General features: G+C 38.3%; 1 protein-coding gene across 13 annotated transcripts in view; it reads right to left on the minus strand.

Moving 5' to 3' along the window:
• MAST4 (microtubule associated serine/threonine kinase family member 4) overlaps window positions 1–25,943 on the minus strand; it is a 582,575-nt gene that overhangs the window by 42,741 nt on the left and 513,891 nt on the right. For all 13 annotated transcript variants that reach the window (XM_055112338.3, XM_034960015.4, XM_055112337.2 and 10 more), the window contains 6 exons: window positions 24,171–24,246; window positions 22,208–22,417; window positions 16,584–16,685; window positions 12,576–12,708; window positions 8,050–8,117; window positions 5,715–5,800 (listed from right to left, as the gene is read on the minus strand). In XM_055112338.3, the coding sequence (XP_054968313.1) occupies window positions 5,715–5,800; window positions 8,050–8,117; window positions 12,576–12,708; window positions 16,584–16,685; window positions 22,208–22,417; window positions 24,171–24,246 (675 nt within the window). The remainder of the gene's footprint in view (window positions 1–5,714; window positions 5,801–8,049; window positions 8,118–12,575; window positions 12,709–16,583; window positions 16,686–22,207; window positions 22,418–24,170; window positions 24,247–25,943) is intronic.

The following is a 25,943-nucleotide window of genomic DNA, read 5'->3' on the forward strand; positions in this document are numbered from 1 at the left end:
TATAGATTCAATGTTATCCCCATCAAGCTGCCATTGACTTTTTTCATAGAATTGGAAAAAACTTCTTTAAATTTCATAGGGACCCAAAAAAGAGCCTGCATAGCCAAGACAATCCTAAGCCAAAAGAACAAAGCTGGAGGCATCACGCTACCTGACTTCAAACTATACTACAAGGCTACCATAAGAAAAACAGCATGGTACTGGTACCAAAACAGATATACAGACCAATAGAACAGAACGGAGGGCTCAGAAATAATGCCATACATCTACAACCATCTGATCTTTGACAAACTTGACAAAAACAAGCAATGGTTAAAGGATTCCCTATTTAAAATGGTATTGGGAAAACTGGCTAGCCATATGCAGAAAGTTGAAACTGGATCCCTTTCTTAAACCTTATACAAAAATTAACTCAAGATGGATTAAAGACTTAAATGTAAGACCTAAAACCATAAAAACCCTAGAGGAAAACCTAGGTAATACCATTCAAGACATAGGCATGGGCAAAGACTTTATGACTAAAACACCAAAAGCAATGGCAACAAAAGCCAAAATAGACAAATGGGATCTAATTAAACTAAAGAGCTTCTGCACAGCAAAAGAAACTATCATCAGAGTGAACATGCAACCTACAGAATGGGAGAAAATTTTTGCAACCTATCCATCTGATAAAGGGCTAATATCCAGACTCTACAGAGAACTTACACAAATTTACAAGAAAAAAACAAACAACTCCGTCAAAAAGTGGGAGAAGGATATGAACAGACACTTCTCAAAAGAAGACATTTATGCAGCCAACAAACATATGAAAAAAAGCTCATCATCACTGGTCATTAGAGACATGCAAATCAAAAGCACAATGAGATACCATCTCACGCCAGTTAGAATGGTGATCCTTAAAAAGTCAGGAAACAACAGATGCTGGAGAGGATGTGGAAAAACAGGAATGTTTTTACACTGTTGGTGGGAGTGTAAATTAGTTCAACCATTGTGAAAGACAGTGTGGCGATTCCTCAAGGATCTAGAACTAGAAACACCATTTGACCCAGCAATCCCCTTACTGGGTATATACTCAAAGAAATATAAATCATTCTACTATTAAGACACATGCACACGTATATTTATTGTGGCACTGTTCACAATAGCAAAGACTTGGAACCAACCCAAATGCCCATCAATGATAGACTGGATAAGGAAAATGTGGCATGTATACACCATGGAATACTATGTAGCCATATAAAGGAATGAGTTCACGTCCTTTACAGGGACATGGATGAAGCTGGAAACCATCATTCTCAGCAAACTAACACAGGAACAGAAAACCAAATACCACATGTTCTCACTCATAAGTAGAAGCTGAACAATAAGAACACATGGACACAGGGAAGGGAACATCACACACTGGGGCCTGTCGGGGAGTTGGGGGCTAGGGGAGGGATAGCATTAGGAGAAATACCTAATGTAGATGACGGGTTGATGGGTGCAGCAAACCACCGTGGCATGTGTATACCTATGTAACAAACCTGCATGTTCTGCACATGTACCCCAGAACTTAAAGTATAATAACAACAACAAAAAAAGAACCAAAAAAGGGGGTTTTCAAACAGGAAATATATATTTTAAAATGAAAGTTAGAATTTAAAATACTGACAGGGAGAAACCAGTATCTTTCTTTTATAGCTTGCCTATTATAGAGAGTAAATTGGCATACCGCTTACCATCTCCTCCTTCAATAGTTGTTTTTGAGTAAGTTTAGTGCTGAGGAGCCTTGGACGTATATTATGAATTTTACAGATGATCACAAGGTGGCCATTCTGATTTCCAATCAAGAATCACCATTTCTTACATAAATAACTGCTCTGTAATATGTTTGAGAATAGGAAGTAAAGGAAGAAGAATGGATTTACCCATGATTTTATGAAAGAATAAAAGACAAAGATGCCTCCGGCCCAATATGACCAGCATCCTCACTGGGTCTCTCTGTGGCACTATATAAAAAACGGCTTTAGTCTTTATTCTCAGATTTTCAGTTCATAAAACTTTGTTTGACTTTCTGCTTTCCCTTGCTATGATGTACTTACAATAATCAGTTAATCCTTGGGAAAACCGACCTAAACCAATTTAAAAGAATCCTATAAGTAGCTTGACATGCATATCTTGATCAAGTCACAAAGGTCAAACAGGCTTCCTAATTAGAAGTAGTTGTGGGTGGATTTTTGTTGTTGTTGTTTTCTGTTCTTGGGTTTTTACATTTCTGTATTGCTTTGGGCATATTACTCGTCATGTTGAAATTTGTTTATTTAGTAATAATTGTTGTCTCTCACATACACCTTTTCTCTTTTAAGTTGATGTTCCAAATGTGCTTAAAGTTAGCACAGAGAGAGAGAGAGACAGAGAGAAACAAGGAGAGCTCTGACAGCCACCAACAGCCAGACATGTAGCACTGTTAAGTGGACTGTAAACCTCCCAGTGTTAGAAGTTGTACTGAACTGATATGGCTCCACATTTCTTCTCTGCTTTTTGGTCCCAGAGGTTGTGCTTTCTTTGAAGAGGCTGCTTCTGCCTCTCTTCCTACACTGACCTCCCTGTGAAACAGTTTAAAACCCAAGGGTAGAAGATGGAGGGGCAGGGAAGATGTAACCAAAGACCCTAATTCTCTCTGAGCCAAGCTTCTCCCCAACCATGCAGAACTGAGGTGTGGGAGGGTGGGGAGAAGTGGAACTAGAAGCTGACAGGATCTAGAGCAGAATGAATCAGCCCTATAGCAAGCATGAATGTCTAGCGTGTATAAAATTTTGCATGATTCTGAGAGCCCAATACATGACTCCGTGCTAGCAAATCTCCATGTGGGAAGGAGGGTGTGTGTGCCAGAGGAAAGTTGAGAGAAAGACTACAGGGATAGCATGTGGGAGACAGGGCGTATGCCACTTGCACACATGTGCCTCTTTGGGACATGTCCTGGGCCCCTTCACAGGTAAAAGAGAATCATGTGCATCAAGATTAGAAGGAAAGGCAAAGTGGGGGAGAAATGGTGCGCCTTTCAAAATTAGTTTTTTACTTTTAAAAATTTTAAGTCAATTTTATTATTTTACTTTGAAAACATTTGAAGTTATGACTTAAAGATCCTGGTGGAAGTGTTCACTGGAAGAGGTAGGACCTCTACAACTCCAATTAGGATGGCTAAACATTTTAACAAATGGATACCTTATAGAGAGAAGAGAGCTCCACTTAGAATCAGGGTATCTGTGACTCTGTCTCTGGGCCTCTCCTTCCCTACATGTGAGTGGAAATAATATCAACTACCATACAAGGGCTCTTGTGAGAAGAGAATATATATAAAGAAACCAGCACAGTGCCAGGCACATAGCACCAGCTTTCTATAAAGCACTAAGTTGGCAAAAAGACACGTTTAACTTCCAGTCAGGGATCAGAAGTGTGTTAAACAGAGAAGGAATCAGAGGTTTACCAAATTGGCTCTATAACATGAATTTTCACCAAGTATGATGCTGAGAAAGCCATGTGTGTTTTAGCACTACAGATAGAAGCCCTTCCTAATGACAGGGTTAGTTCCCAGCTCCACCAGTTTTTGAGGAGTCATGGAATTGGTGTCTCTCTGAGCCACTGATGTGAGTGGTAGACCCTGTACATGGATACCTAAGAAAGCTTCTAGAAGGGCCAGTTCAGCCACCCGTGGCGGGATACATTTGTTCAGCCAGTTCCCATAAGCCGGCAGTCAGCCTCACTGACTGGGTGAACCAATGGGGGTGGTTCTATTCAAATTTCAAATTAAAGATTATTAAAACGTTGAGAAAATCTATCAGAAATATAATGAGAGATTAAATCTGAGAAGAGAAAAAGAAAAAAAGAGTTTTGGCTGATCAGCAGAGACTCCCACAGGCAGCTTGTGAGTCCATTAATGACTTGGCCTGCATCCTGGGTGTTTACTGATTCACAGCTTGTTTAACTTCTTGTATATTCCCAACTATTCCCCAAAGTGTGATATACCTCATCTACTATACAGTGGTTTAATTGCACTACAAATGAGTTTACTCAACCAGTTAGAACTCCAAATACTGCTAAGATATATGCCCGAATTTTTAAAAGTCGTGCTTCACAGATAATCTTATTCCAGAATTCCACTGCTAATAAAAACTAGCAGTGCTCAAACCCATACACCCATTAAATCAAAGTTTAATCTTCTCCCTAATGAAGAAAGAAATCTTCAGGTCATTTCCAAAAGTGTAAAGAACTAAAAAACAAACGATAAGCAAGTAGAAACCACAAACAATTGCATGCTAGAACCATCTTCCTAGGTAGAAAAGTTTCAATGAGGTCCTTGAAAAATAAAATATTGCAAAAATACATCAGAAAGCATTTATAAGCCACAATAGGAAATATGGCATTTGACATATCCTGAAAACAAATCAGTGAAGCATAGAAGGGACTCACAAATATTTAAGTTCTTAAGTTAATGGTGTGGAAAATATTCAAGGTGAAAAAATGGCAACAGAAACATCCCTTGTGGCACAACAAAAACTTCTTTTGTTTCATCTGCTCATGTGTGATAAATGGCAATAAATGTCAATGAGATTGTTTATTGCTCTTCATATACAAATAGAATTGGGATTAATATTTAATTAAACTAGAATTCTTGGGCTGTCGAAAATGGATCAGGTCATAGTTTGTGCATTAATTACCCTTCTAAATTATTAGTAACTCAGAAGAATCTTGTCACTGTTTACTGCCACAAGGAGAAAATTATGTGTCTATGAAAAGGGATCAAGGAAGGAACACCATTAATATCATTAGATTATTTAGGATACAGTTCAATTTTGAAAATCCTGGTGTAGGAGTTAAAGGCTGCAGTGAGTGAGCTATGATTGCACCACTGCACTCCAGCCTGAGGGACAGAACAAGACCTAGTCTCAAAAAAAAAAAAATTAAATTTTTAAAAAAACAAAACACAAAAACAAAATCCTGGTGTAATAAAGACAAAAACAAATATATTGCTCTAAATCACACTTATCCAACCCGCAGCCTGTGGGCTACATGCAACCCAGGATGGCTTTGAATGCAGACCAACACAAATTTGTAAACTTGCTGAAAATATTATGAGTTTTTTGTGATTTTTTTTTTTCAGGTCATCAGCTGTTGTTCGTGTTAATGTATTTTATGTGTGGCCCGAGACAGTTCTTCTTCCAGTGTGGCCCAGGGAAGACAAACGATTGGACACTCCTGCTCTAAATCTTCAACCAGACTTATTTAAAGACATTTATCTTAAGGTTGTCTGCTGGTCACACATGAAATACAGGCTAACTGTCATGTAGTAATACTATATAGAAAATTATAAATATATGATTATATATAAGATAGTATTTAATATATACATATATATTTCAATCAAGAGTCAGGTATTTCTTTTAACCCAAAAGGGTAAAAATGAAGGAGGCAGAAACAAGGGTAAATAAAATTTTTCCTTGAAAGTCTTTCTCTCCAACCCTCTAAAGTAATTCCTTGGTCACTTGGCATGTTTTCTGATGAGGTGTCCAGTAAGAAGTGATTTTGGCTGCACAGTACAAGCCTCAGGAAAGGAGCAGTGATCTGAAAAGTCAAGTCCCTATACAGCCTCTATTTGGCCTTAGATAAATGTTAAGAATAAATATATCACTTGAGTGTGTAGAAATACAATAGAGAGCTTTTCTTGAATTACTCACCCATAGGCTCCATTGCTAATCAATTTAATCGTTTCAAAATCACTTTCCCGAGGTTTCCTTCGAAGTTTCAGGGAGGCATTAGAGCTCTTGGAAACAAAATATGTCAGTTAAAAACTAGTTTAGAATTAAGAAAATTATTTTATCAGCAAAATAGATAATATGTGAATGACATGTTGTTATGTAATATGTTGAAGTACAGTATTCCAGCCACAGGAACCTGAGGGATAGCTTTACAGAGCCATCATCCACAGCAATGCTGACAAACTCCTTGTGACACTGTCACTTAAGCGAATCCACATTTCCAGGCAATCAAGGACAATTCCTGACATTAATTTCCTTTTGGAAACTACTCAGGTTGGCCTTGTCCTAGTCTTTTAACATTTTGGGATTTAACTCCAAAATGCCAAGCTTTCCTTTTGGTTTCTGTCAGCCAAAAAAGAATGGGCCGGAGTGGCTCTACATGGGGCTCTATCCCTGACAGAGCATGTCTCTTTCATTCCTGTGGCAATCTTCATTGCTCAGAAAAGTAGTAGGCAACACATGGAACACCCAAGTACAGAATGCCTGCCTTTCTTTACTTCCATGCCAGAAATCTAACATGGCTTATAAAACAAGTTTCAAAAAGACAGCTCTTTAAAAAGTTTAGCTCAAAGGATGGGAATAGAAAAAAATGCTTTAAAAAAATTCTCTCATGCTCCATTTATCTTAGCCTGGAGAGGGAGTTACCAGCTCTTTGCTCCCCTCTACAAGAGTCCAGAATTCCCTTCCTATTGTTTTGGAAGAAACCCTGTGTGGACACCATCATCCACAACTCAGGGCTGTCATCACTGACCCTGTCATCCCACTCATCTTTGAAAAACTTGGCTACCCACCTTCCTCTTTGCCCAAGAGCTCTCTCACCATCCAGGGTGACTTCAGTGTCTACACAGATAACCCACCCACCACTGGCCTCCAGGCTACTTGACCTCTTCAGCTTGAACCATCTGTTTCCTCTGCTCCCCTTTGGCCTCTGGCCCTAAGATCTGGATCTATTTAGTCATCACCTGCCAATGCTCCATCACAGAAAACAGACTTCGAGACTGGGATCACTTACTTGTTTAGTCACTCACTATTACTCCTTTAATTATTTTATTCTTTTTTTATTTTTTATTTTCTTATCTACTTTGCATTGCCTCAGAAGGTAATTCACTCACTATTACTGCTCTTTCATGGGTTTGGGCTGCAAGGCTCTGTCCAAGGCTCTCTAATCTCATTAACTCTTCCCTACACGAGTGATCTCATTTATGTTCATGGATGACTCCTAACTCACTTCCACATCCACCAGAAACTCTCCCTCTGAGTGCCAGAAGATATCAGACCTTATATACAGTTGCCAGTTTGATGGATCTTCTTTAATGTTTCAAAGGAACTTTAGTCTCAATACATTCAAAATTATGAGTCAGATAATAAATAAAAGAGCTATCATTTATTTAGCACTTACTATGTGATACCGTCCCAACCGTTTTACATAAAAATCTCATTTAATCTTTTACAAAAAGGGAAACCGAGGCACAGAGAAATTTCCCCCACCCCCCAGCTGGTAGAAAGCAGAGTGTTTTCAAATCTAGGCAACCTGACTCCAGAGCCTGGGTTCTTATCCCCCAGGCTACACAGACTGCTCCTGCTTTCCTAACCCCTAATCTGATGCATCCTGGTTCCTCTTTTGGTGTTCACAATTGAGGAGAATGGCACCAGCATCCAGGGCCTCTCACCTGTGCCACAGGGCAGCCTCTGAACTGGCTTCCACATGGTCACCCTTCCCTCCTCCTCCCAGCCCATTGCTTTCTGCACTGCAGTCAGTGTGATTTTTCAAGCCATATCTCTGACTGGGTTATCTCCCTGTCCACTCCTCCTACCCTCATATACCCATACACCTCCTCCAAAGTTCAGTCATTTCCCATTGCTCTTAAAAAACAAAAACAAAAAACCTGACAAACATGAACAACAGGGACCTAAGCATCCAGTTTTTACTCAAGTGCTCTAGTTTCTGCCGTCTCCCTTGCTTAGTCCTCTGATGTAGCCTGTGTCTGGAATGTTCCTTTTGCCCCTTCTTACCCTAGTAATCTGTTACATTTAGCTCAAGTGCCATTTCCTTGGGAAATCTTTTGGGACTGGTCAGACTATGGCAAATATCTTTACGTAATGGTAGCACATGGTCTTTTTTCTTCATAGATCTTATTCATATATTCACATAGAAGCACAATAAACATTTGTTGAATAAATAAACTAACATAGCCAAAGTCTCCAGATGTTAACAGAAAAACCAACATCATATTTCATCAAGAAATATACTTACACTCACTGATTCATCTGTTTCTGGTGTTTCTGCTGTCCCACTATCGTAGTTTCCCAATTGAGCCATTTCTAAGTTGAAAAAAAAAAAAGTTAAGCTTAATAAAAATATTGCAATTGGATAAGAATACTAAGCTGAAACAAAAGAAAAATAGTTTCTCCCATATTAAAAAAATTGCTCTATACTCCAATATGCCCATGGGAAAATCTTAAATCTAAAAAAAGGCAGCAATTGGTATTTTGAAATTGTTCACTACACACTCCTCCCCAGAACCCCATTTCTTGCAAACACCTAGACATAGGAACCTTAGAGGCTGGGCATAGGAACTCATTGGCTGATGCAATCACCACAGCTTGGAAAGGCTTCGGTGGGTCAACAACTCTGCTTAGAATCAGGTATCTGAGAGAGGCACATCTTTCCAGGCTCTGGCGGGCATCAAAGCAGCACCGACTACAACTAGGGAATGATTCTTAAGTTGTGGTGCATATCTTGTGTTCCATTCCTTCATATCTACTGAGAAATACTCTGCCAAAGACATTAAGAATTTGAAATTTGTCAGAGAGGAAGTAATAATGGTGGTTAAGAGGGATTTGGAGATTAAAAGACTTAGGTTACCACTACTATCTGCACTTACTGACTGACTGACCTTTTAACTTCAAGCTCTTCCCCTGTAAAAGGTAAACAATCTTACTTATTTCTTAGAGTTTTTTGTACTGTATGTGATAATGCATGTAAAGCTCTTAGCATACTAACAAAAATTAAGTGCTCATTAAATGTTGATTGTTGTTTATTATTAATCATATTGTATAATCAGTCTTGGATTGGATATCACATGCTCACATGCTTGAAACCAGCTTTAAGTACTACCCTGACTATTTAGTTAAAAGAGACAAAGGTGTCTAAATTGATCAATTCACATTGGAAGGCATCCTTCAATTTATAGAAGTAGATGAGACAATCAAATTCTTTTATTGTTCATTTTCTTTTTTATACTTTTAAAAAATCATGTTTTATTTAAAAAACATGAAATCATTTTCTCTAAATCTATGATAGGTCTTATCTGAGTGATAGGATCACAGATAATTAATATTTTCTTCTTTTACTTGTACTTTCCAATTTTTCAAAAGTAAACATGCATAATAAAAGTCATAGTTTTTAGTCACATATTTTTGTGTGCATCTAAATATATTTAAAATTTTCAATTTAAAAAAACTTAATTTTATTTAAAATTAAATTATTAAAAAATTATTTCTTAGGTTCTTATTTTATGTATTCATGTTCTTACAAATGTGATAATCCCTTCTGGGCAGACATTATGCCTAAGAGATATGAAGCAAAACAACATTGAATTACTACCTTTAGATAAAAATTTATAAATTCTAGATTCTGGAATAACGACATTGCCAATAACTTTCTCAGTTTACCTATAGGGGAAATTCCAGAATAAAAAGGAGCTTAGCACAAACTATGTCCTTTCTTCGTCTCATTCAAATGATGTCAATATCCAATATGACTAGCACCTTAGATTTATGGACTTGGAGGTGAACTAAAATGCATCTAGTTGGAAGGGATCTCAAGGAAAGGGGCAAAAATTAGTAGTATTTAAATAAAACAGCAACAGCAGCTAACATCTATTAAACACTATGTTAAGCAATTACAAAGTTAAACATAGAATCCTCAAAACAATTCTATAAATAGATACTATTATTATCTCATTTTTATGGAAGTAACTGAGGCACAAAGAGGTGCATCAATTTGGATGGTCAAGGTTCACACAGCATGCAGTGCTGGCTTAGGGTGCCAACCTGGCAGCCCAGCTCCAGAACTCCCAATTCCTAACCTTCAAAGGACAAGTCTAAGGTATGTTAGTTTAGACGCTGACAAGAAAGGGAAACAAATGTAGAACAATCAGAGTCTGTAATCATTTATTTTTTATTTCTTGAGATGGAGTCTTGTTCTGTCGCTCAGACTGTAGTGCAATGGCGCCATCTAGGCTCACTGCAACCTCTGCCTCCTGGGTTCGAGCAATTCTCCTGCCTCAGCCTCCCAAGTAGCTGGGACTACAGGTGTGTGCCACCATGCCCAGCTAATTTTTGTATTTTTAGTAGAGACGGGTTTCACCATGTTGGCCAGGCTGCTCTCGAACTCCTGACCTCAGGTGATCCACTCAGTGCGGTGCAATTTGTTTACTAAATTACCTGGAGAAGTCATATTTCAAATGTTAACAAATAGATTAAAAACTAGCCTCAGGGCCAGGTGCGGTGGCTCACGCCTGTAATCCCAGCACTTTGGGAGGCCGAGGCAGACAGATCACCTGAGGTTAGGAGTTCAAGACCAACCTGGCCAACATGGTGAAACCTTATCTCTACTAAAAATACAAAAATTAGCCGAGCATGGTGACACACGTCTGTAATCCCAGATACTCGGGAGGCTGAGGCAGGAGAATCACTTGAACTGAGGAGACGGAGGTTGCAGTGAGCCGAGATCATGCCACTACACTCCAGCCTGCGCAACGAAGCAAGTCTTCGTCTCCAAAACAAAACAAAACAAACAAACAAACAAAACTAGCCTTAGATCTTAAATTAAGTGTCAAGAGTTAAAAACACAACTCCCAGTGATTAAACTCCAAACTTGTCAAAGATCACTGTTCATGTTTTCTTCAGAGCCTCTAGAAAGCTGGTTTATACATGGGCCTCAGATTATTCCCCTACCAAAGTCCAGCCTACAGTGATTGCCAGGTAAGAAAACTAAAGAACTCACTGGGTCCACAATTCAAGAGCTGACGCAATCTTAACTATACCAGCGTGAAGAGTCGCTATAATCTACTTTGACAGCCTCCCCCATTCCAACTATTTTCATAAAAAAAAAAAAAAAAATTAAAAGATGGTTCTGTTTTAAATAGAATTTCTGCTAAATAACTATTATCTGAAAAATACATATTATTTGTAAGCAGTGGGTAGTAATGGAATGGAACCAAGAGTCAGCTTTTGAAGCAGGAAGCTAAGGCATCATTTTGTAATGCCTGGAGTGATTTTTAAAACTCATCTAAATACCATTAAACATCTGCCCTTTTTATTTCAGTGATTTAAACCATTTCTGAAGACTCATGATTCAAAAAGGTAAAGATGGTAATTTAAAAGCCATGGGGAAAAATCTCTCCCCAGGGAACTTTTCAGAAAAGCAGCCACCAGTCTCTGATAAGTGATGAATCTGTTGTGGAACTGCTTTCAGTACAGTATAAATTTATCTGGCATTATCTCACAGTAATGCATGCATCATTTCACTGGAAGCAAAGATACGATGGCCATAGGAGCAAACAAAGCCGGGAAACAGGAGAGCAGGGCAGAGAGCAGCAGGTTCCCTGGCTTCAGATGGGAAAATCTCTGTGCCAACATTTACCACCATTACAAACAATTTAACAAGATAAACACTGTTTGCAAATTCAATTTAATGTACCGGGAAGACAATTCTGAATGAAGGAGTCAAGGATAGTTTTTGAGTCTTTTTAGGGAGTATATAACCTAAATGTTATAAATAATAATCCTAAACAATCATGAACAGGAACAGGTTGTTGGGGGAGTGGTTTACCAATATCAGATTTTTAAAAGTTCACTGACAAGATGCTTTGTATTCTCTGTATTTAATTTGATAATATTATTTTAAAATGTGAATCAACCATAAATCTTTTTTTTTTTTTTTTTTTTTTTTGTCGGAGTTTCACTCTGTCGCCCAGGCTGGAGTGCAGTGGCGCGATCTCGGTTCACTGCAACCTCCACCTCCTGGTTCAAGCGATTCTTCTGCCTCAACCTTCCGAGTAGCTGGGACTACAGGTGCACATCACCATGCCCAGCTAATTTTTGCATTTTTAGTAGAGACAGGGTTTCACCATATTGGCCAGGCTGGTCTGGAACTCCTGACCTCGTGATCCACCCACCTCGGCCTCCCAAAGTGCTGGGATTACAGGTGTGAGCCACTGCGCCCAGCCCATAAATCCTTTTATAAGCTTAAAAAAACATTTTTATTTTCTCTCCTGTATATTACGTTTTATATTTTAAGTAAACAAGAATATACCTATGAATACTGTACTCAATTTAAAGTAATCTACCATCAATTGCATTACTTCCAAATTAAATTTAAATGTCAGTTTAATTAATGATAATTTCTTTAGCAACATTTTAAAAATTAGAAGTACTCTCAAGAGCCCAACTGAGCTCTGAACGAGAAAAACTACTCAGTGAAGACTGAAATTGCAACCCTTCTGGGACACTCTGGCATTCTCAGGCTGACATGCTTCTAGGATGTCAAGGCCTGACCCACGCTCTAGGAAGACACAAAATGGGTCATGCTCATTCGTGTCTCAGGACCCAATTTATGGCTATTTCCTTCAAATAGCAACCAGTCCCCAAATATGGACTTATCAATAGATAGAGCCAAAACATGAGGAAAAATAAAGACTTGCCACTTAGATTTCTTCTATGAGGCAACAGTGCATAAGCAAAGTCGAAGGTAGGAACAACCCAGGGACTCACCTTCCAAGGGATCCTTATTGAGTCCCAGTTGGCTAATGATGTACCTGGGAATGTCGGTTTTAATACCCTGTCCTTCTTTGGCATGGCCTTCTGCTGCTTCCAATAGGTAGTAAAATTCTTCCGGATCAAATTCCTAGCCGAAGACAATCACAGATGGATACTTCTTTGAGCCAAAATTGTCTGAGGTTTTATTACATAAATCCCATTCACAATAAAACTGCTGGGTATACATGGCTGTAAGTTACTTATGCAGAAAGGAGGCAAATGGCTTTAAAAAGTATGTAATTCTCACTTCATATTTGAAGCCTATTCATATTCTAAGCCAACACATTTATGCACATGGTAACCCAAAGATAATGATCATTTCCAATTTGCTTGTAATGTAGCTACGAAGGTACTATGCTCCACTTAAGATCTCGCTCATCGGCAAAGAACAATTTTTAATTGTGCCTTTCTAGCAAAGTTGTAAAATCTGGGAATTTCCATCCAGAAGATTTGAGATTCAATTTCTCTCTCCACTCAACCAGCAACAAAAGGAATGTTAGAATATATTTAATCAAAAATGCTGCAGGAGACTCTCTTAATATAGACGTATCCAAAAACATTAGAAAGAAAAACTTCAACATTACCATTTTTTATTAGTTAACTATAAAATTAAGTTACTACTATTCACATAAAGTAAAGAACAAGAAAGAAAAATAGGAAATTAAAGCCTCTGTCTCCTATAAAACTTTGGGAATATATTTTTCCTATCTATTTAATTTTTTGTGTGTATGTGGCTGCCTCTTGCTTCTAGTGTGTAATAAAAATCTTCAGGATCACCACACTCTACATGGATGTTATGATACTATCAAATGTATTTTTGGTCTTCATCCCTTTTTTTTTTGAGATGGAGTCTCGCTCTGTCACCCAGGCTGGAGTGCAGTGGTGCGATCTCGGCTCACTGCAAGCTCCGCCTCCCAGGTTCATGACATTCTCCTGCCTCAGCTCCCCTAGTAGCTAGGACTACAGGCGCCCACCACCACGCCCGGCTAATTTTTTGTATTTTTTAGTAGAGACAGGGTTTCACCGAGTTAGCCAGGATGGTCTCGTCTCCTGACCTCGTGATCCACCCGCCTTGGCCTCCCAAAGTGCTGGGATTACAGGCGTGAGCCACCACACCTGGCCTTCATCCCTGTTTTTTGAAATACCACTCCTGAAACCCTTGGAATCTCCAAAGTAATAAGTGGCTTTTTGTATTCTAGTGAGTTGACTGGTGGCTGGGCACTCCTGGGTAGCCTCTGGAAGAGGGCTTGCTGTCAGGGGAACCTACCATATGATGACAGGGTTGGGAGTTGCAGCCCCATCCTCATCTCCACTTCAGACAGGGGCTGAAGGTTAAGTGGATCACCAATGGCCAATGATGTCATCAAACATGCCTATGTAATGAAGCTTCCATAAAAACCCAAAAAGACTGCACTTGGGGAGCTTCTGGATAGCTGAACGTGTGGAGTTTCCTGGAAGGCAGTGCAGCCAGGGAGGTTTGCACTCCTTTCCTCATGCTTCACCCTATGCATCTCATCATCTGTATAGTTTTTAATGTATTTCATAATAAATTGGTAAACTTCAGTGTTTCCCTGAGTTCTGTGAACCACTCTAGCAAACTAATCAAACCCAGAGAGGGGGTCATAAGAACCTTGGTTTACAGCCAGACAGTGAGAGGCACAGGTAAAACCATCTGGAGCTTGCGACTGGCATTGGAAGTAGGGGCACTCTTGTGGAACTGACCCCTCAACCTGTGGGATCTGATGCTATCTCTGGGTAGACAGTGTTGGAATGGAATTGGAGGACACCTAGCTGGTGTCTGCTGCAGAAAGGCTTGCTTGCTTGTTGTGTGGGGTTCCCACATAACTGGTGTCAGAATCATGTTGTGAGAGCACAGCAGGAGAAACCAAGTTTGGTTTTTCCTCTATGCCCAAAGGGATGCCATGGATTTATGTGTTGTAAACAATTATGCTTATTGACTTAAAGCCCAGTTATTAATTTCAGATACATTTCCTGGATTTTTTTCCCCCAGGATCTTTCCCATTTTGGTTAATGCCCAAAATAGGCAACTTTGGAATCTCAGCATTTCACCTGAGAATTACTCAGGAGTTTCTAAAGGCCATATAAAAAGAAAAAAAAAACTTGCTGCAAATGGAGTAAAGTCAAACCAATGTAAATACTCAGAGCCTTTACAAACATACCTACTACAATGACTGACAGAGCAAGCCTGGGTACTGTAAGGATAAGGTGATAGGTTGGGGGAAGCATCCCCTAATACTATGAAACTCCAGTTTCATCTAAGCTTTAAAGAGTACTTTGAAAGCAGCAATATTTCCGAGCTACTTGTAAGTTCACTTGTTTCTATCTTTGAGAAGCTATACTTTTTCTCCTCTGATTATGAGTGATTACTGTAAAAAGTTAATTTCCTCCTTTAAAGCAAGATCTGCTCTTAGTATATCTGCTGTTGTCCAGAAAAACAGGTTTTAATGCTAAATGACACTTTCCCCTAAATTAAACAATTGTGGGAAGTACAAACATGTGGTCCATAATTCAAAAGCTACAACAGGAGAGGCAGTAAAAAGTTAACTAACCATTCTACCTGGATTTATCAGTCACCCAGTTCTCTCTGAGGCATCCAAGATTTTTTTTTCCTTTTAGCCTTCCAGAGACACTCAATGCCAAATGGTGTGTTTGATTCTGTGATTCTAAGGGTCCTCACCATTGATAGAAAGCCCTTCCCTACACCTCCCATCTCCCTACCTTTCTCCTCAAGATTTTCCCTCTGTGTCTTACAAGGCACTAGTACATATTTATGGTGCTGTGAATATTTCACTACTATAAATTATTATGGATGGTAGTTAAAGTAAGGGCAAGACCAAAGCACTGCAACCATATATGTATTATGTATGTATGTATGTGTGTATTTCTGAAAAGCTGTATTGTATGTGATGTTATAATTACTTTAATAACCAGTGGAACTTTAAAGTGAGTTTTGATGCTATATTACTAGATCCTTAAAATAATTATAATTTTCACAGATAAATATTTGTTCACAGTTTTAACTGAAACCTCAAATCAAAATTTCATAAAACAAAAACTTTTAAATAGGAGAATGATCACTGGCCAAAAATATATAATTTTAATTTTAATTTTTTTTATTTTTTGAGACAAAATCTCATTCTGTCACTCAGGCTGGAGTGCAGTGGCGCAATCTCAGCTCATTGCAACCTCCACCTCCTGGGTTCAAGCAATTCTCCTGCCTCAGCCTCCCAAGTAGCTGGGATTACAGGCGTGCACCACCACATCTGGCTACTTTTTGTATTTTTAGTAGAGACCAAGTGTCAACATGTTGGCCAGGCTGGTCTGGAACTCCTGACCTCAGGTGATCTGCCTGTCTCGGCCTCCCAAAGTGCTGGGATTACAGGCGTGAGCCACCACACCCAGCCAAAAACATATAATTGTTAACATGAACTAATCATCTATAAAAGTCTCATTCCTTCAGGTCTGCATGAGGCTCTACTGTATTTTCCCAAATGGGATGGTTAGCATCTTATTTTCTAACTTGCCACATTTTAAAACAAATAATAATTATAAATCACAGGTCACTATCTCTGCATTTATCTCTATTTCTTCTCTGCATCTTGGCAACTCCAAAAAAGTGTGGTACAGCCAGGGTTTTAAACTAGCTGTGACATAAAGTAATTATGCTGAGATAAGGTCAAGTACATTATTTTATGATTATATTTCAAGTTTGACTAGAATATGGTATGACCATCACTTAATAGAGCAAAAGTCCTAGAAGTCTCTTTAAAATCAGAAAGGACAAGTCACATATCGACATCATCATAAAAGTTAACAATTTGTAATTCCCTTTGACTCTTTCCATTTAGCTCTGGTGCTGGAAACCAAATGAAGGAGCTTTCTGATGGTAACTGCTTTCCCAGTTAACAATAAATAATGTAGTCACATCAAGGGGCAACTTACCAGGCACTCTAATAACCGAGCAGGGCGGGCAATAACAATTAGGATCTTTCGAACTAGTTGTTTAATAAATGCCAATTCTCCACTTTCTGAACGATTATGAGCCTATGAAAAAGCAATAAAGAGAGTGATGATGCAGAGTTGTTCCATTAAATGGAAAAGAAAATCAGCAAAGCATGCTAATTAGATCATTGCAAATGTTCAAAAATCGAGTAATTTAGAAAATGCTATTAAAAGATTGATAAACAGACATTATCTGTATATAAATGGACACTATTAAACGCCTATATCTACAAAATCTTTCTATTAGCTAAACCTTAATTGCAAAACTCTGATATATTATCTGTGCTAAAAATCAAAGGGCGCTTAATGTGAACCATGAATGAAGGAGACATTAAAAGTTTATGACACATTAAGCACACGGTACAAGTAGAGTGGGAAGCTGATCAAGAACCTTGATTTTCCAGTTAAGACCATCTTAGACATAAGAAATGGCTAATAAAGTGAAGGACTGCTTTTATCCTGGACACTTAACACATTATTGAAGTATATTTCATATATCCAATATGATTCGTCTATAAATTAGTTATATTATCACACGTAAGAAGTGTGCAATGCTTTTTTCAAGTGTTAGCTGGATAAAAAAGTATATACCAGTTGGGTATCCTTTATCCAAAATGCTTGGGACCACAAGTCTTTTGGATTTTTTTCAAATTTTAGAATATTTGCATATACATAATGAGATATCTTGAGGAGGGGATCGAAGTCTCATCACAAAAATTCATTTATGTTTCATGTACACCTAATACACAGAGCCTGAAGGTAAATTTATAGAATTTTTTTAAGAACTTTGTGCACTCATCACATGAGGTCAGGTATGAGAATTTCCACTTGTGTTATCATGTTGGTGCTTTAAAAGTTTCATATTCTGGAGCATTTTGGAATTTGAATGCTCAACCTATACCTGGGTATATAAATGTGAATCCAGTTTCACACATTGAATAAATAACACCTAGGCACCTAACTTAGTAAAATTTAACTTAAAATCTTTTAAAATTTTATTTTATATATTGCCCAAGCACAACAAATATTCTGAGAGCAAAGCTGTTTGTTAATAGTCATTTAAATTTTCAATAATATTTTCTTGAAAAAAATCAGATAAATCTGTATCAAGACAGGCATAAAACAAGTTTTAGAGGTTTTAACATAAACTTCTCTGTATGTTCACTTTTAGGCTCTCTTAATCTTTGTTTTTATGATTTACTTTCCTCTAAGGATTAAAAAATAACATTTCATTGTGATGCTGGTACAATATAATTTCACAAACACAGTAATAAACATTTACAATCATTCTTGAAGGTGCTTTACCATGACAAGGAACAATCCCGTACCCCATGAAAAGAACTGGCAGAGACTAAATTTATAAAAAATGATTGTACTCAGAAGTAATATGTCTGCTGAATTTAAGCCACCAAATTAAAACCATTTTCCAAAACACAGGTACAAAAACCATATACAGGCAAAAGTAAAACAGTTAACTTTTGACATTAAAATAAAAGGAAAAATGACCATTGGTGAATAATCGTAGAATAGAAAGTGTTCAAAGAACACCAACTAGTAACTATAACGACAGGTCCTAGTAACCAGGAAGGATGTTAGGACATATATAACGATGCACATATATATACATCTCAAATATTGAAACTGTCTTTAAATTTTCTTCCCAATTTTTGCTTTGCAACAAAAATAGATTTTTGGAAGATCCAGTGAATGCCAAAAAATATGGTTACATCTTCTTTATGATTTATCCTCAACCAAACTAAACAGAAAACTTTAAAGATGAAGCAAAAAAACACCTAACTTCTTAGTTGACACTTTGGGCAGGATACTGAACTTTCTTCTTACTATAATAATTTTTGGTTTATAAATTCAGGAATATAAAGAAAATCTGAAAAGCCTAAACACATTTTGGATTGTCTCTTCAAAGAGAAATGAGAATTTTGTATCTTAATAAACTTAAAAAGTCAGTTTAGATTAAATAAATTTCATTTCAAAAATCATTATCAGTTCATTCTAACTTCTTAGTTCTAAGAATAATCAGCCATAACCACGGATAAAACATATAATTTACATTAACTCAAACAGTATTTTATCTAATAACTTAAGTGGGGAGAAGGAGCCCTGTTAAAACAACACAAAATAAAGACACGATTAGCCCATGAAGAGAAATTTGTTCCTGGCTGTTACCAGCAAGCTCCAAAGGGGAAACACTAACGGATACCCTGTGTCTGTATTTTAAGGGTTGGCCACTACAAAACATAACCATGACCTAGATTTGAGAGTAGGTTAGAGCTTCCTATGTATTTTATTGTCTTTGACTAAACTTCTCTAAGTGCAAAGAAGAATGGAGACATAAAAGCATTCATCTGGAATTGTCTTAGGCCTCAGGACTTCAAAAAGGCATTAAGCTGCTCAAACCTTAGGGGGATTTTACCTGGGTTATGCAAAAGACAGACAATGGGAAAAATGGCTAGGAGATAGGCCTACAGAGCACAGAATGTCACAGTTGGGAACTGACAACTGCATCCTGGGGAAACCAAGGCAAGTTTCACAATTTGGCTCTATCTAAAAAGGGCAGGCCCCTCTGCAATGGATTAGCTCCAAGTTCTGGAAAAATACTGTAAATGTGATTATGCAAATAGTTTAAATTTTTACAAAAGGACTGAAGGAAGCTCTTTATCTGTAAAGCTAAACAAGAAACCATTCTTATTTATGCCCAACAAGACCTTTATGCCACAAGTATACATGCTTCTCTGGCCAAAAAAGAAATTTCTTTAAAAATCAGTATTTTGAAAATAATAACAGGACCCATTCACATGATCTGTGAAACCCTAAGATTTTATTTTAATTTTCATGAAAATCTGCAGTGTCTGTCACAGAAACAAAATTAAGTAGGGGATTTCAGTGTAAATAGCTTTGGATAGCAATCCTACCCTTTTCAGGGCATGCCTATAAAGGAATGAAAAACACAGGACTAAGCTGGTAACTATGGTAATATCCTGGGACAGAATTGCAGAATTAGGAGTATCTCACAGAGGCTGACTACAGAATTCCTGTGTCTGCCTCTTCTGTTCAAAAGTGCAGCATTTAGCAAACATAACTTTCAAAATATTCTCATAAATAGTAATATGTATAGTGTTTCCAGCATTTTCTGGACTCTGATTTGATTAAAGCAACAGCAGAATTAGATTACTTGATACATCCTAATAGGTTGAATATTTTGGCATGCAGTTGTATCTATTTTCTTCCTTCCTCCCTTCCATGGTTTCTGAGGAACCGATAAACACCAGGCACTGAACTCAGTACCAGGGAGTTAGAGGTGACTCCTGTTGCTCAAAGAGCCCCCTGTCTGCTGCTAAAGTGAGACCGCAGAAGTCAGTACAATTCATTATGGCTAAATGCATTGAGAGGAAGGGCACAGCAACAGGCCATATTATGGTTTTACTTATGGGCAAGATAGAGCCAATAAAGAGTTTTAGATAGATATTCTTGCAGCTGCATGAAAGTATGAATTTGAAGAGTTAAGACTGGAGGGAGGCAGATTGGTGAGGATGAGGGTCTGAGCCGGATGAGGGTCTGAGCCAGGTAGTGATTATAGAACAGGAAAGAAGGGTTGTAGAAATATTTAGGAAGTAAACTATGAAGGTCTAATGGGTTGCTTGATGAAGGGAGAGAGGGAGTCTAGTATTCTCAGAGTTCTAGCAGGTGACTGGATAGATGGCAGTGCCAATGATGGATGAAAAGAATGTGGGAGAAGCATGTGTGGTTGAGGAAATGCTGTCTAGTTTTATATAGGTTGGGACTGCTGCTTCAGTGGGCTGCCCAGGTAGAAAGATATTCAGTAGGCAGGTGGATCCATGATTCTGAAATGTGAGAGATGACTACTGGTCTGAGGTAAGGATTTGAAGCCATTAGAGTCTATAGGTCTCTAATCCAAGACAGCCGACAAGATCACTAGGAGAGAGGGAGGAGGAGTAGACTAAAGATGAGATCCTAAGAAAACTTGTAGAAAACAGGAGTTGGAAGAGAAACCCCTGGAAGAGGCAGAGAAGAAATGGTCAGAGATGTCCCAAGAACAATAAATTAAAAGGAAGGCAGAGAAGAGGAGGGTTTTAACACTGCTGAATACAGTAATATTCCAGTAAAATGTCCAGTGGATATGACAATAAGGAGGATGTCAGTGAGTTGAGGGGTATCAGAAGCCATTCACTCAAAAAATATTAAAGTCCTTCTATGTGTCACACACCATCCTAGGTGAACAAAGCAGATAATATCCCTGTCCACAGAGACTTTATACTCTAGTGTAGAGAAGTCAAAGGGCAGCCTGTGGACTGGGAACAGTCCACGACTGTCATCTGTGCGTGATGAGATAAATACAATTTTAAGCGTAAGCACGTGGCAACTCTTACAGCAATTTTACATTGTAATGTAACTCATTTAGCAATTTTACTTTGCCAGGAAACCCAAGTGCATGATCATTTTCCTGTAAAATTCATTTTCCTTTTAGTTTATGGGAGAGAACAGGTCCATGCCAAGTTAGAAATTAACAGAAAAACCCCAAAACAATGTGTTCACCCTAAGGATAGTCTGGAAGGGACTGCATCAGTGGACTGCAGTTGGTTGCAATGTGAGAAATCGGGAAAGAGTATAGAAGGCCTAGAGGGCAAAGGGGAGAAAAGCAGCGGCTGCCAGCCAGAGAAGGATCTTATCTCGCCAGCTAAATTCTGCAGGGGCAAGGACAGATAGAGTTCTCAAAAATTAGGATGCTAATATTTTCCTTCAGTTTTCTGCAATTATTTACATATTCATGTCTAGAGAAAACTATCTATAATTATGTTTGCAAAGGCATAATTTGTGCCCTGTGAGATACAAAAATACAATATATACAAATACATAGACTAAATAGGTTTCATTTTAGGCTGTGGCTGGTCAATTTCAGCCAGAAGAGCAATATTATACATGCATTCCATTCCCCCATACAGACTCTCTTCCTGTCCTGGGTGTTATCAGGTGCTAGGCATGCAAGTGTTAGGCCTAGACAGGTCCTGTGTTTATCTGTCATTTTGGAAATTGGATATTTTGTTAGAAGAAGAACTGACACTAATGAAAATATAAGTTGCCATTTACTACTCAACACCACATGCAGGTTAATTAATAGAACACACAGCCTGGAAGAAGCCAGCAATTTTCCATTTAGCTTTTTCAGATATAGAACTAGATAGCATCATCAAATAACACACATACGCTCAGGCAATTTATAACTTTATGGTTAAAGGGGGAAAAAATCACTGCTTCAAAATCCTTCACAATCCACTTATCCTAGAGTCATAGATTGTTGGGTCCTAAGATTCCTGTAAAGGTTATTACATTAATTTTCTATTACTATAAATAAAGACCAGAATCAATTTATAGCAAGTAGCAATCAGGTGAGTTTTTTTTTTTTTCCTTCTTTTTTGCTTCTCTGGAATGTGAACTCCATTTCATGGTTATAACTTGTAAGCAAAAAAAAAATTTTTTTCAGGGAAAAGCAAAATACATCAGAAAACTATATGGTACATGGTTCTTACCTCCTGTAGCAACTTATCTAATTTGTGCTGTAATTCAAGGAAGTATCGTGAGGTGATGAGGCCCTGGTGGGATTTATCCAAGCAATCTCGAGCCAGTTCAATAATCTGGTGGTGAGTGAAACTAAGCACTCCATCTGCTAAGGGTAGAACGTTGTCAGGAGAGTAGCTGGTGATAATTTCCTTTAGACGTTCTTCCATCTGAGCTGTAGCCTATATAGAGAAGACACACATACACAGATGTAATACGAGGAAACACACATGTAAACAATTCAATCATCACATTTTTACAGCATTTTCAGAGACCTCCACAAGTTGTTAAATGGGATTCTAGAAATCAAATTTAAAAGAAGCCTCACTTCTGATAAAATAATGGTACATACATGTCATCAGACATTTGTCTGAACCCATTGATTATACAACACAAAGGCTGAATGAACCCTAATGCATGTTGGGGGCATTCATGCATAGCCTTCCCAGGTACATGGGAAATCTCTGTACCATCTGCTCAATTTTTTTGTGAAGCTAAAACTGTTCTTAAAAAGTTGCTATAAAAAAGCAGCAGCCTCAGCATGTGAAATACAGATCTGAGGGTACATAAGTGAAATCAACATTTCAGAATGATAATCTCCCTTTTCTGTGTTCTATCAAATGTAAAATGGTCTCTGTAAGCTTCTTCAAGTAACTCAGATTATATCTGTGAATTGTTACGCTTTCATTTAAGATCTTGGGCTCTTTCAGATGGACTGTCCAAAATATCAAACATTTCTTTATGTTTTTGTACTTAAACATCAGGTTGTTGCTAGAGTTCCACAACCTAAGCTAAAAATGTATCTTCTGGGCTAGGTTTTAATGCGCCAGGAGCACACATCTTATATCATCTTCTTTTGCCACAAAGCTACATCCTATGTAAAAGTCCCAGGGGACTCCCTTGGTAAAATAAATCTAAAATTTCCTTTCCAACTTTCATTTCATTCTCTCTGGTCACCCACTGCCTAATCCATATTCCTTGCTTACATTAATTATATATGCAGGGAGACTCCCTCTCCTTCCCCCTCCTCCTCCCCTCTAATATCCTAACCTCCATTAACTAGGTTAACAGTCAGTATCTGTTTCCCTGGTGAGCAAGTGACATGTGATAAATAGCTAAAACAGCTTTAATCAATGACATCAATGTTGGGTTAGTTGCAAATAATAAGTACTCTACTCTTGATTTATGAAACCAAAGATTTTCATTTGTTCTCCTGCTTAGGGCAACACAGGCTGTGGGGGTGGATCGGAAAAACGTGGAGAGTGGCCTTCTCCCAAATGTGCAGAAATGCTTTGGTGGGAAAGATGTGGAAACAAGGTGAGCTAATGGGACCATCTGAGAGCAGGTCCTTGCAGCCAGGGGCTTGGCAGCAGCCCTTCACAATTGCTCTCTCAATTCATGTTCCTTTACCAGTCTAACTGGAGAACACGACAACTGTGCCTTCTCTTCTAAATTAATAGGTTTAGAAATACAATGTCTAAAGAGATAGGAAATCACAGAAAAGTAATGTGGAAAAACAACAACAACAACAACTCTCATGACACACCAATCTACAGGCTTCTAACGGAGAAAAACAGTCTCTACTTAACAATGTGGCAGCAGGCCCAGAATATGGGTACAGAGTGCACAGTCTAGAGGCCTTTCAAAGTAGACCCTCCCTACGGCACCTCACCAGGCCCACCCCGTGTGTGGTGCACAAGTGGCAGGTTCACTTTAGAGCCAGCTCAGCACACGTAGAGCACAGCTAGTTCTCAGCAGTTGTTAGCTTAACATTTTTTTTTAGTTATTTTCTCTTTCTAAGAAGACTATGGAGCTGTTTTATGCAAATCATTACTAGATTGGACCGTTACTTCCTATAACAAAACAACCTTACAGACTCTAAACCTATGGTGCCTGTTCGTTTAGATGCTAGGCATCTTCAATTCAATTCATTACCTTTGGGAACCTTTCTTTGTAGACATGGTTCATCATAATTATTTCATGGTCACAGCAGGCGGGAGAACGTCCAGGGCTGCAAGCAAAGCAAATTACCCTTTTAAACTTGCCACAGCATGAAATGAAAATAAGCTTTTTATTTATAAACAGTCAGTTGCATCAAAAGTACTATGCAACCTTTGTAAGAAAAGTATATCAGATAATAAACTACAAAATCAGTCATTAGTACACATGCACACATACATTCCCATAAACACAAAGATACTCTGAATAGGACTGAAAAAGAAAGCTCAAGAAGTGGAATGCCACAAAATCATCATAGTTACAATACAATACTAGTTCAGAAAATGTTTGTAAATTGAAATTATATTCTGCATGTAGTATGAGCTTGCATAAGATCTGGAAAACAATTAACAAACTGCAAAATAAAATAAAATAGGATAGCTACAAAGAGCAACATCTAGGACACATTTAACAGTGTAATTTCACACTTTTATCATACACCTGCGGTCTGCCACACATCACTGAAGAAGTCTGAAAGTCTTCCATGGCACAGGTGTCATAATTGAGATCCATTTTCTAGCCTAGCAAATATTTATCTAGGATGCTGAGGTAGGCATTATGTATTATATGAAACAGAGGCATACAACTATTGTGCATTCTTCTTTACTCTTTCAATAGTAGGTTTATCTTCCTTCCTAGTGATATATAGTTGTGCAACTTCAGTGTGTTTATATTCCTAAGTGGATACAGCTTATACTACGCACCTTAGGAATTCCTTTAATAAAACAAAAAATGGCACCAATGTAGTAAAACATGGTGCCTGTAGATGAAATAGTAAAACCAGCTGTTAATTCCATATCTCAGAATAATCTAACATGTCTCACAATTATCCAGTGTGGCTATATTTAGTATTAGTTTATGAGACTAAGTAAAGACAAAAAGTACAAAGGGAAATTGCTTCTCATTAAACTTTGATATTCAACTGACCGCCTAATAAATAAGCTATTTTTTAATATAATAAAACCTTAATATATCAAAGTGCACGAATTCTATAGCATAAAGATCTCATACTGCAGCGGATAAGGTGATGCCCTATCCTGATCCCTCCTTCAAAGAAGGACCTGTTGCCCGGCTTCTGGGAGTGCTACCCACAGAAACCTTCAGCTGTCAGTCCCTGCAGGGATGGCATCAGCTGCAAGGAGTCATCTCGCCTGAGGCTGAGTCTTTCCCAGGGTGCCACATCCAGTGAGGGACCCAGTGACTGAGGTAGGGATATAAAAGAAGTCGCATTTGGCCCAGGGGAGCAACTCTGCTGAGTCCTGTCGTTCCCGAGCTCTCCATGGAGTCGGCTAAGGCTGCTGGACTTCTCCCTCTGTCCAATCCTGCCTCTCCCTTCCCTCCCACAGGTGCTAATTTCGAAAGCACTCCCTAAGAAACATCCTGAACAAGAAGCTCTGTTTTAGATTCTGCTTCCTGAGGAAACAAACTCACAGTAAAACTGGCCCTACTCAGTGTTAGGTGGACTACATTTGGCATCCACAAACTTCAGGTGACACAAACTCCTAAAAATGTGTTCACAGTCTTAGAGAAAAGTAAGACTTACGATGGGAAGAAAGAATAAAGATATTTTGTAATATGGAATCTGGAATTTTAAAAAATCCTCCTATTCTTGTTGTCCTTCTATTTCCACGAAGCTGTTGCCTCTTAACATAACAACATTAACTGCTTTTGCACTGCCTTGAAATTTCCAGTGGCTAGATGTTTTCATAG

The sequence above is a fragment of the Pan paniscus genome, chromosome 4, assembly GCF_029289425.2.
Source record: "Pan paniscus chromosome 4, NHGRI_mPanPan1-v2.0_pri, whole genome shotgun sequence".
Taxonomy (NCBI): domain Eukaryota; kingdom Metazoa; phylum Chordata; class Mammalia; order Primates; family Hominidae; genus Pan; species Pan paniscus.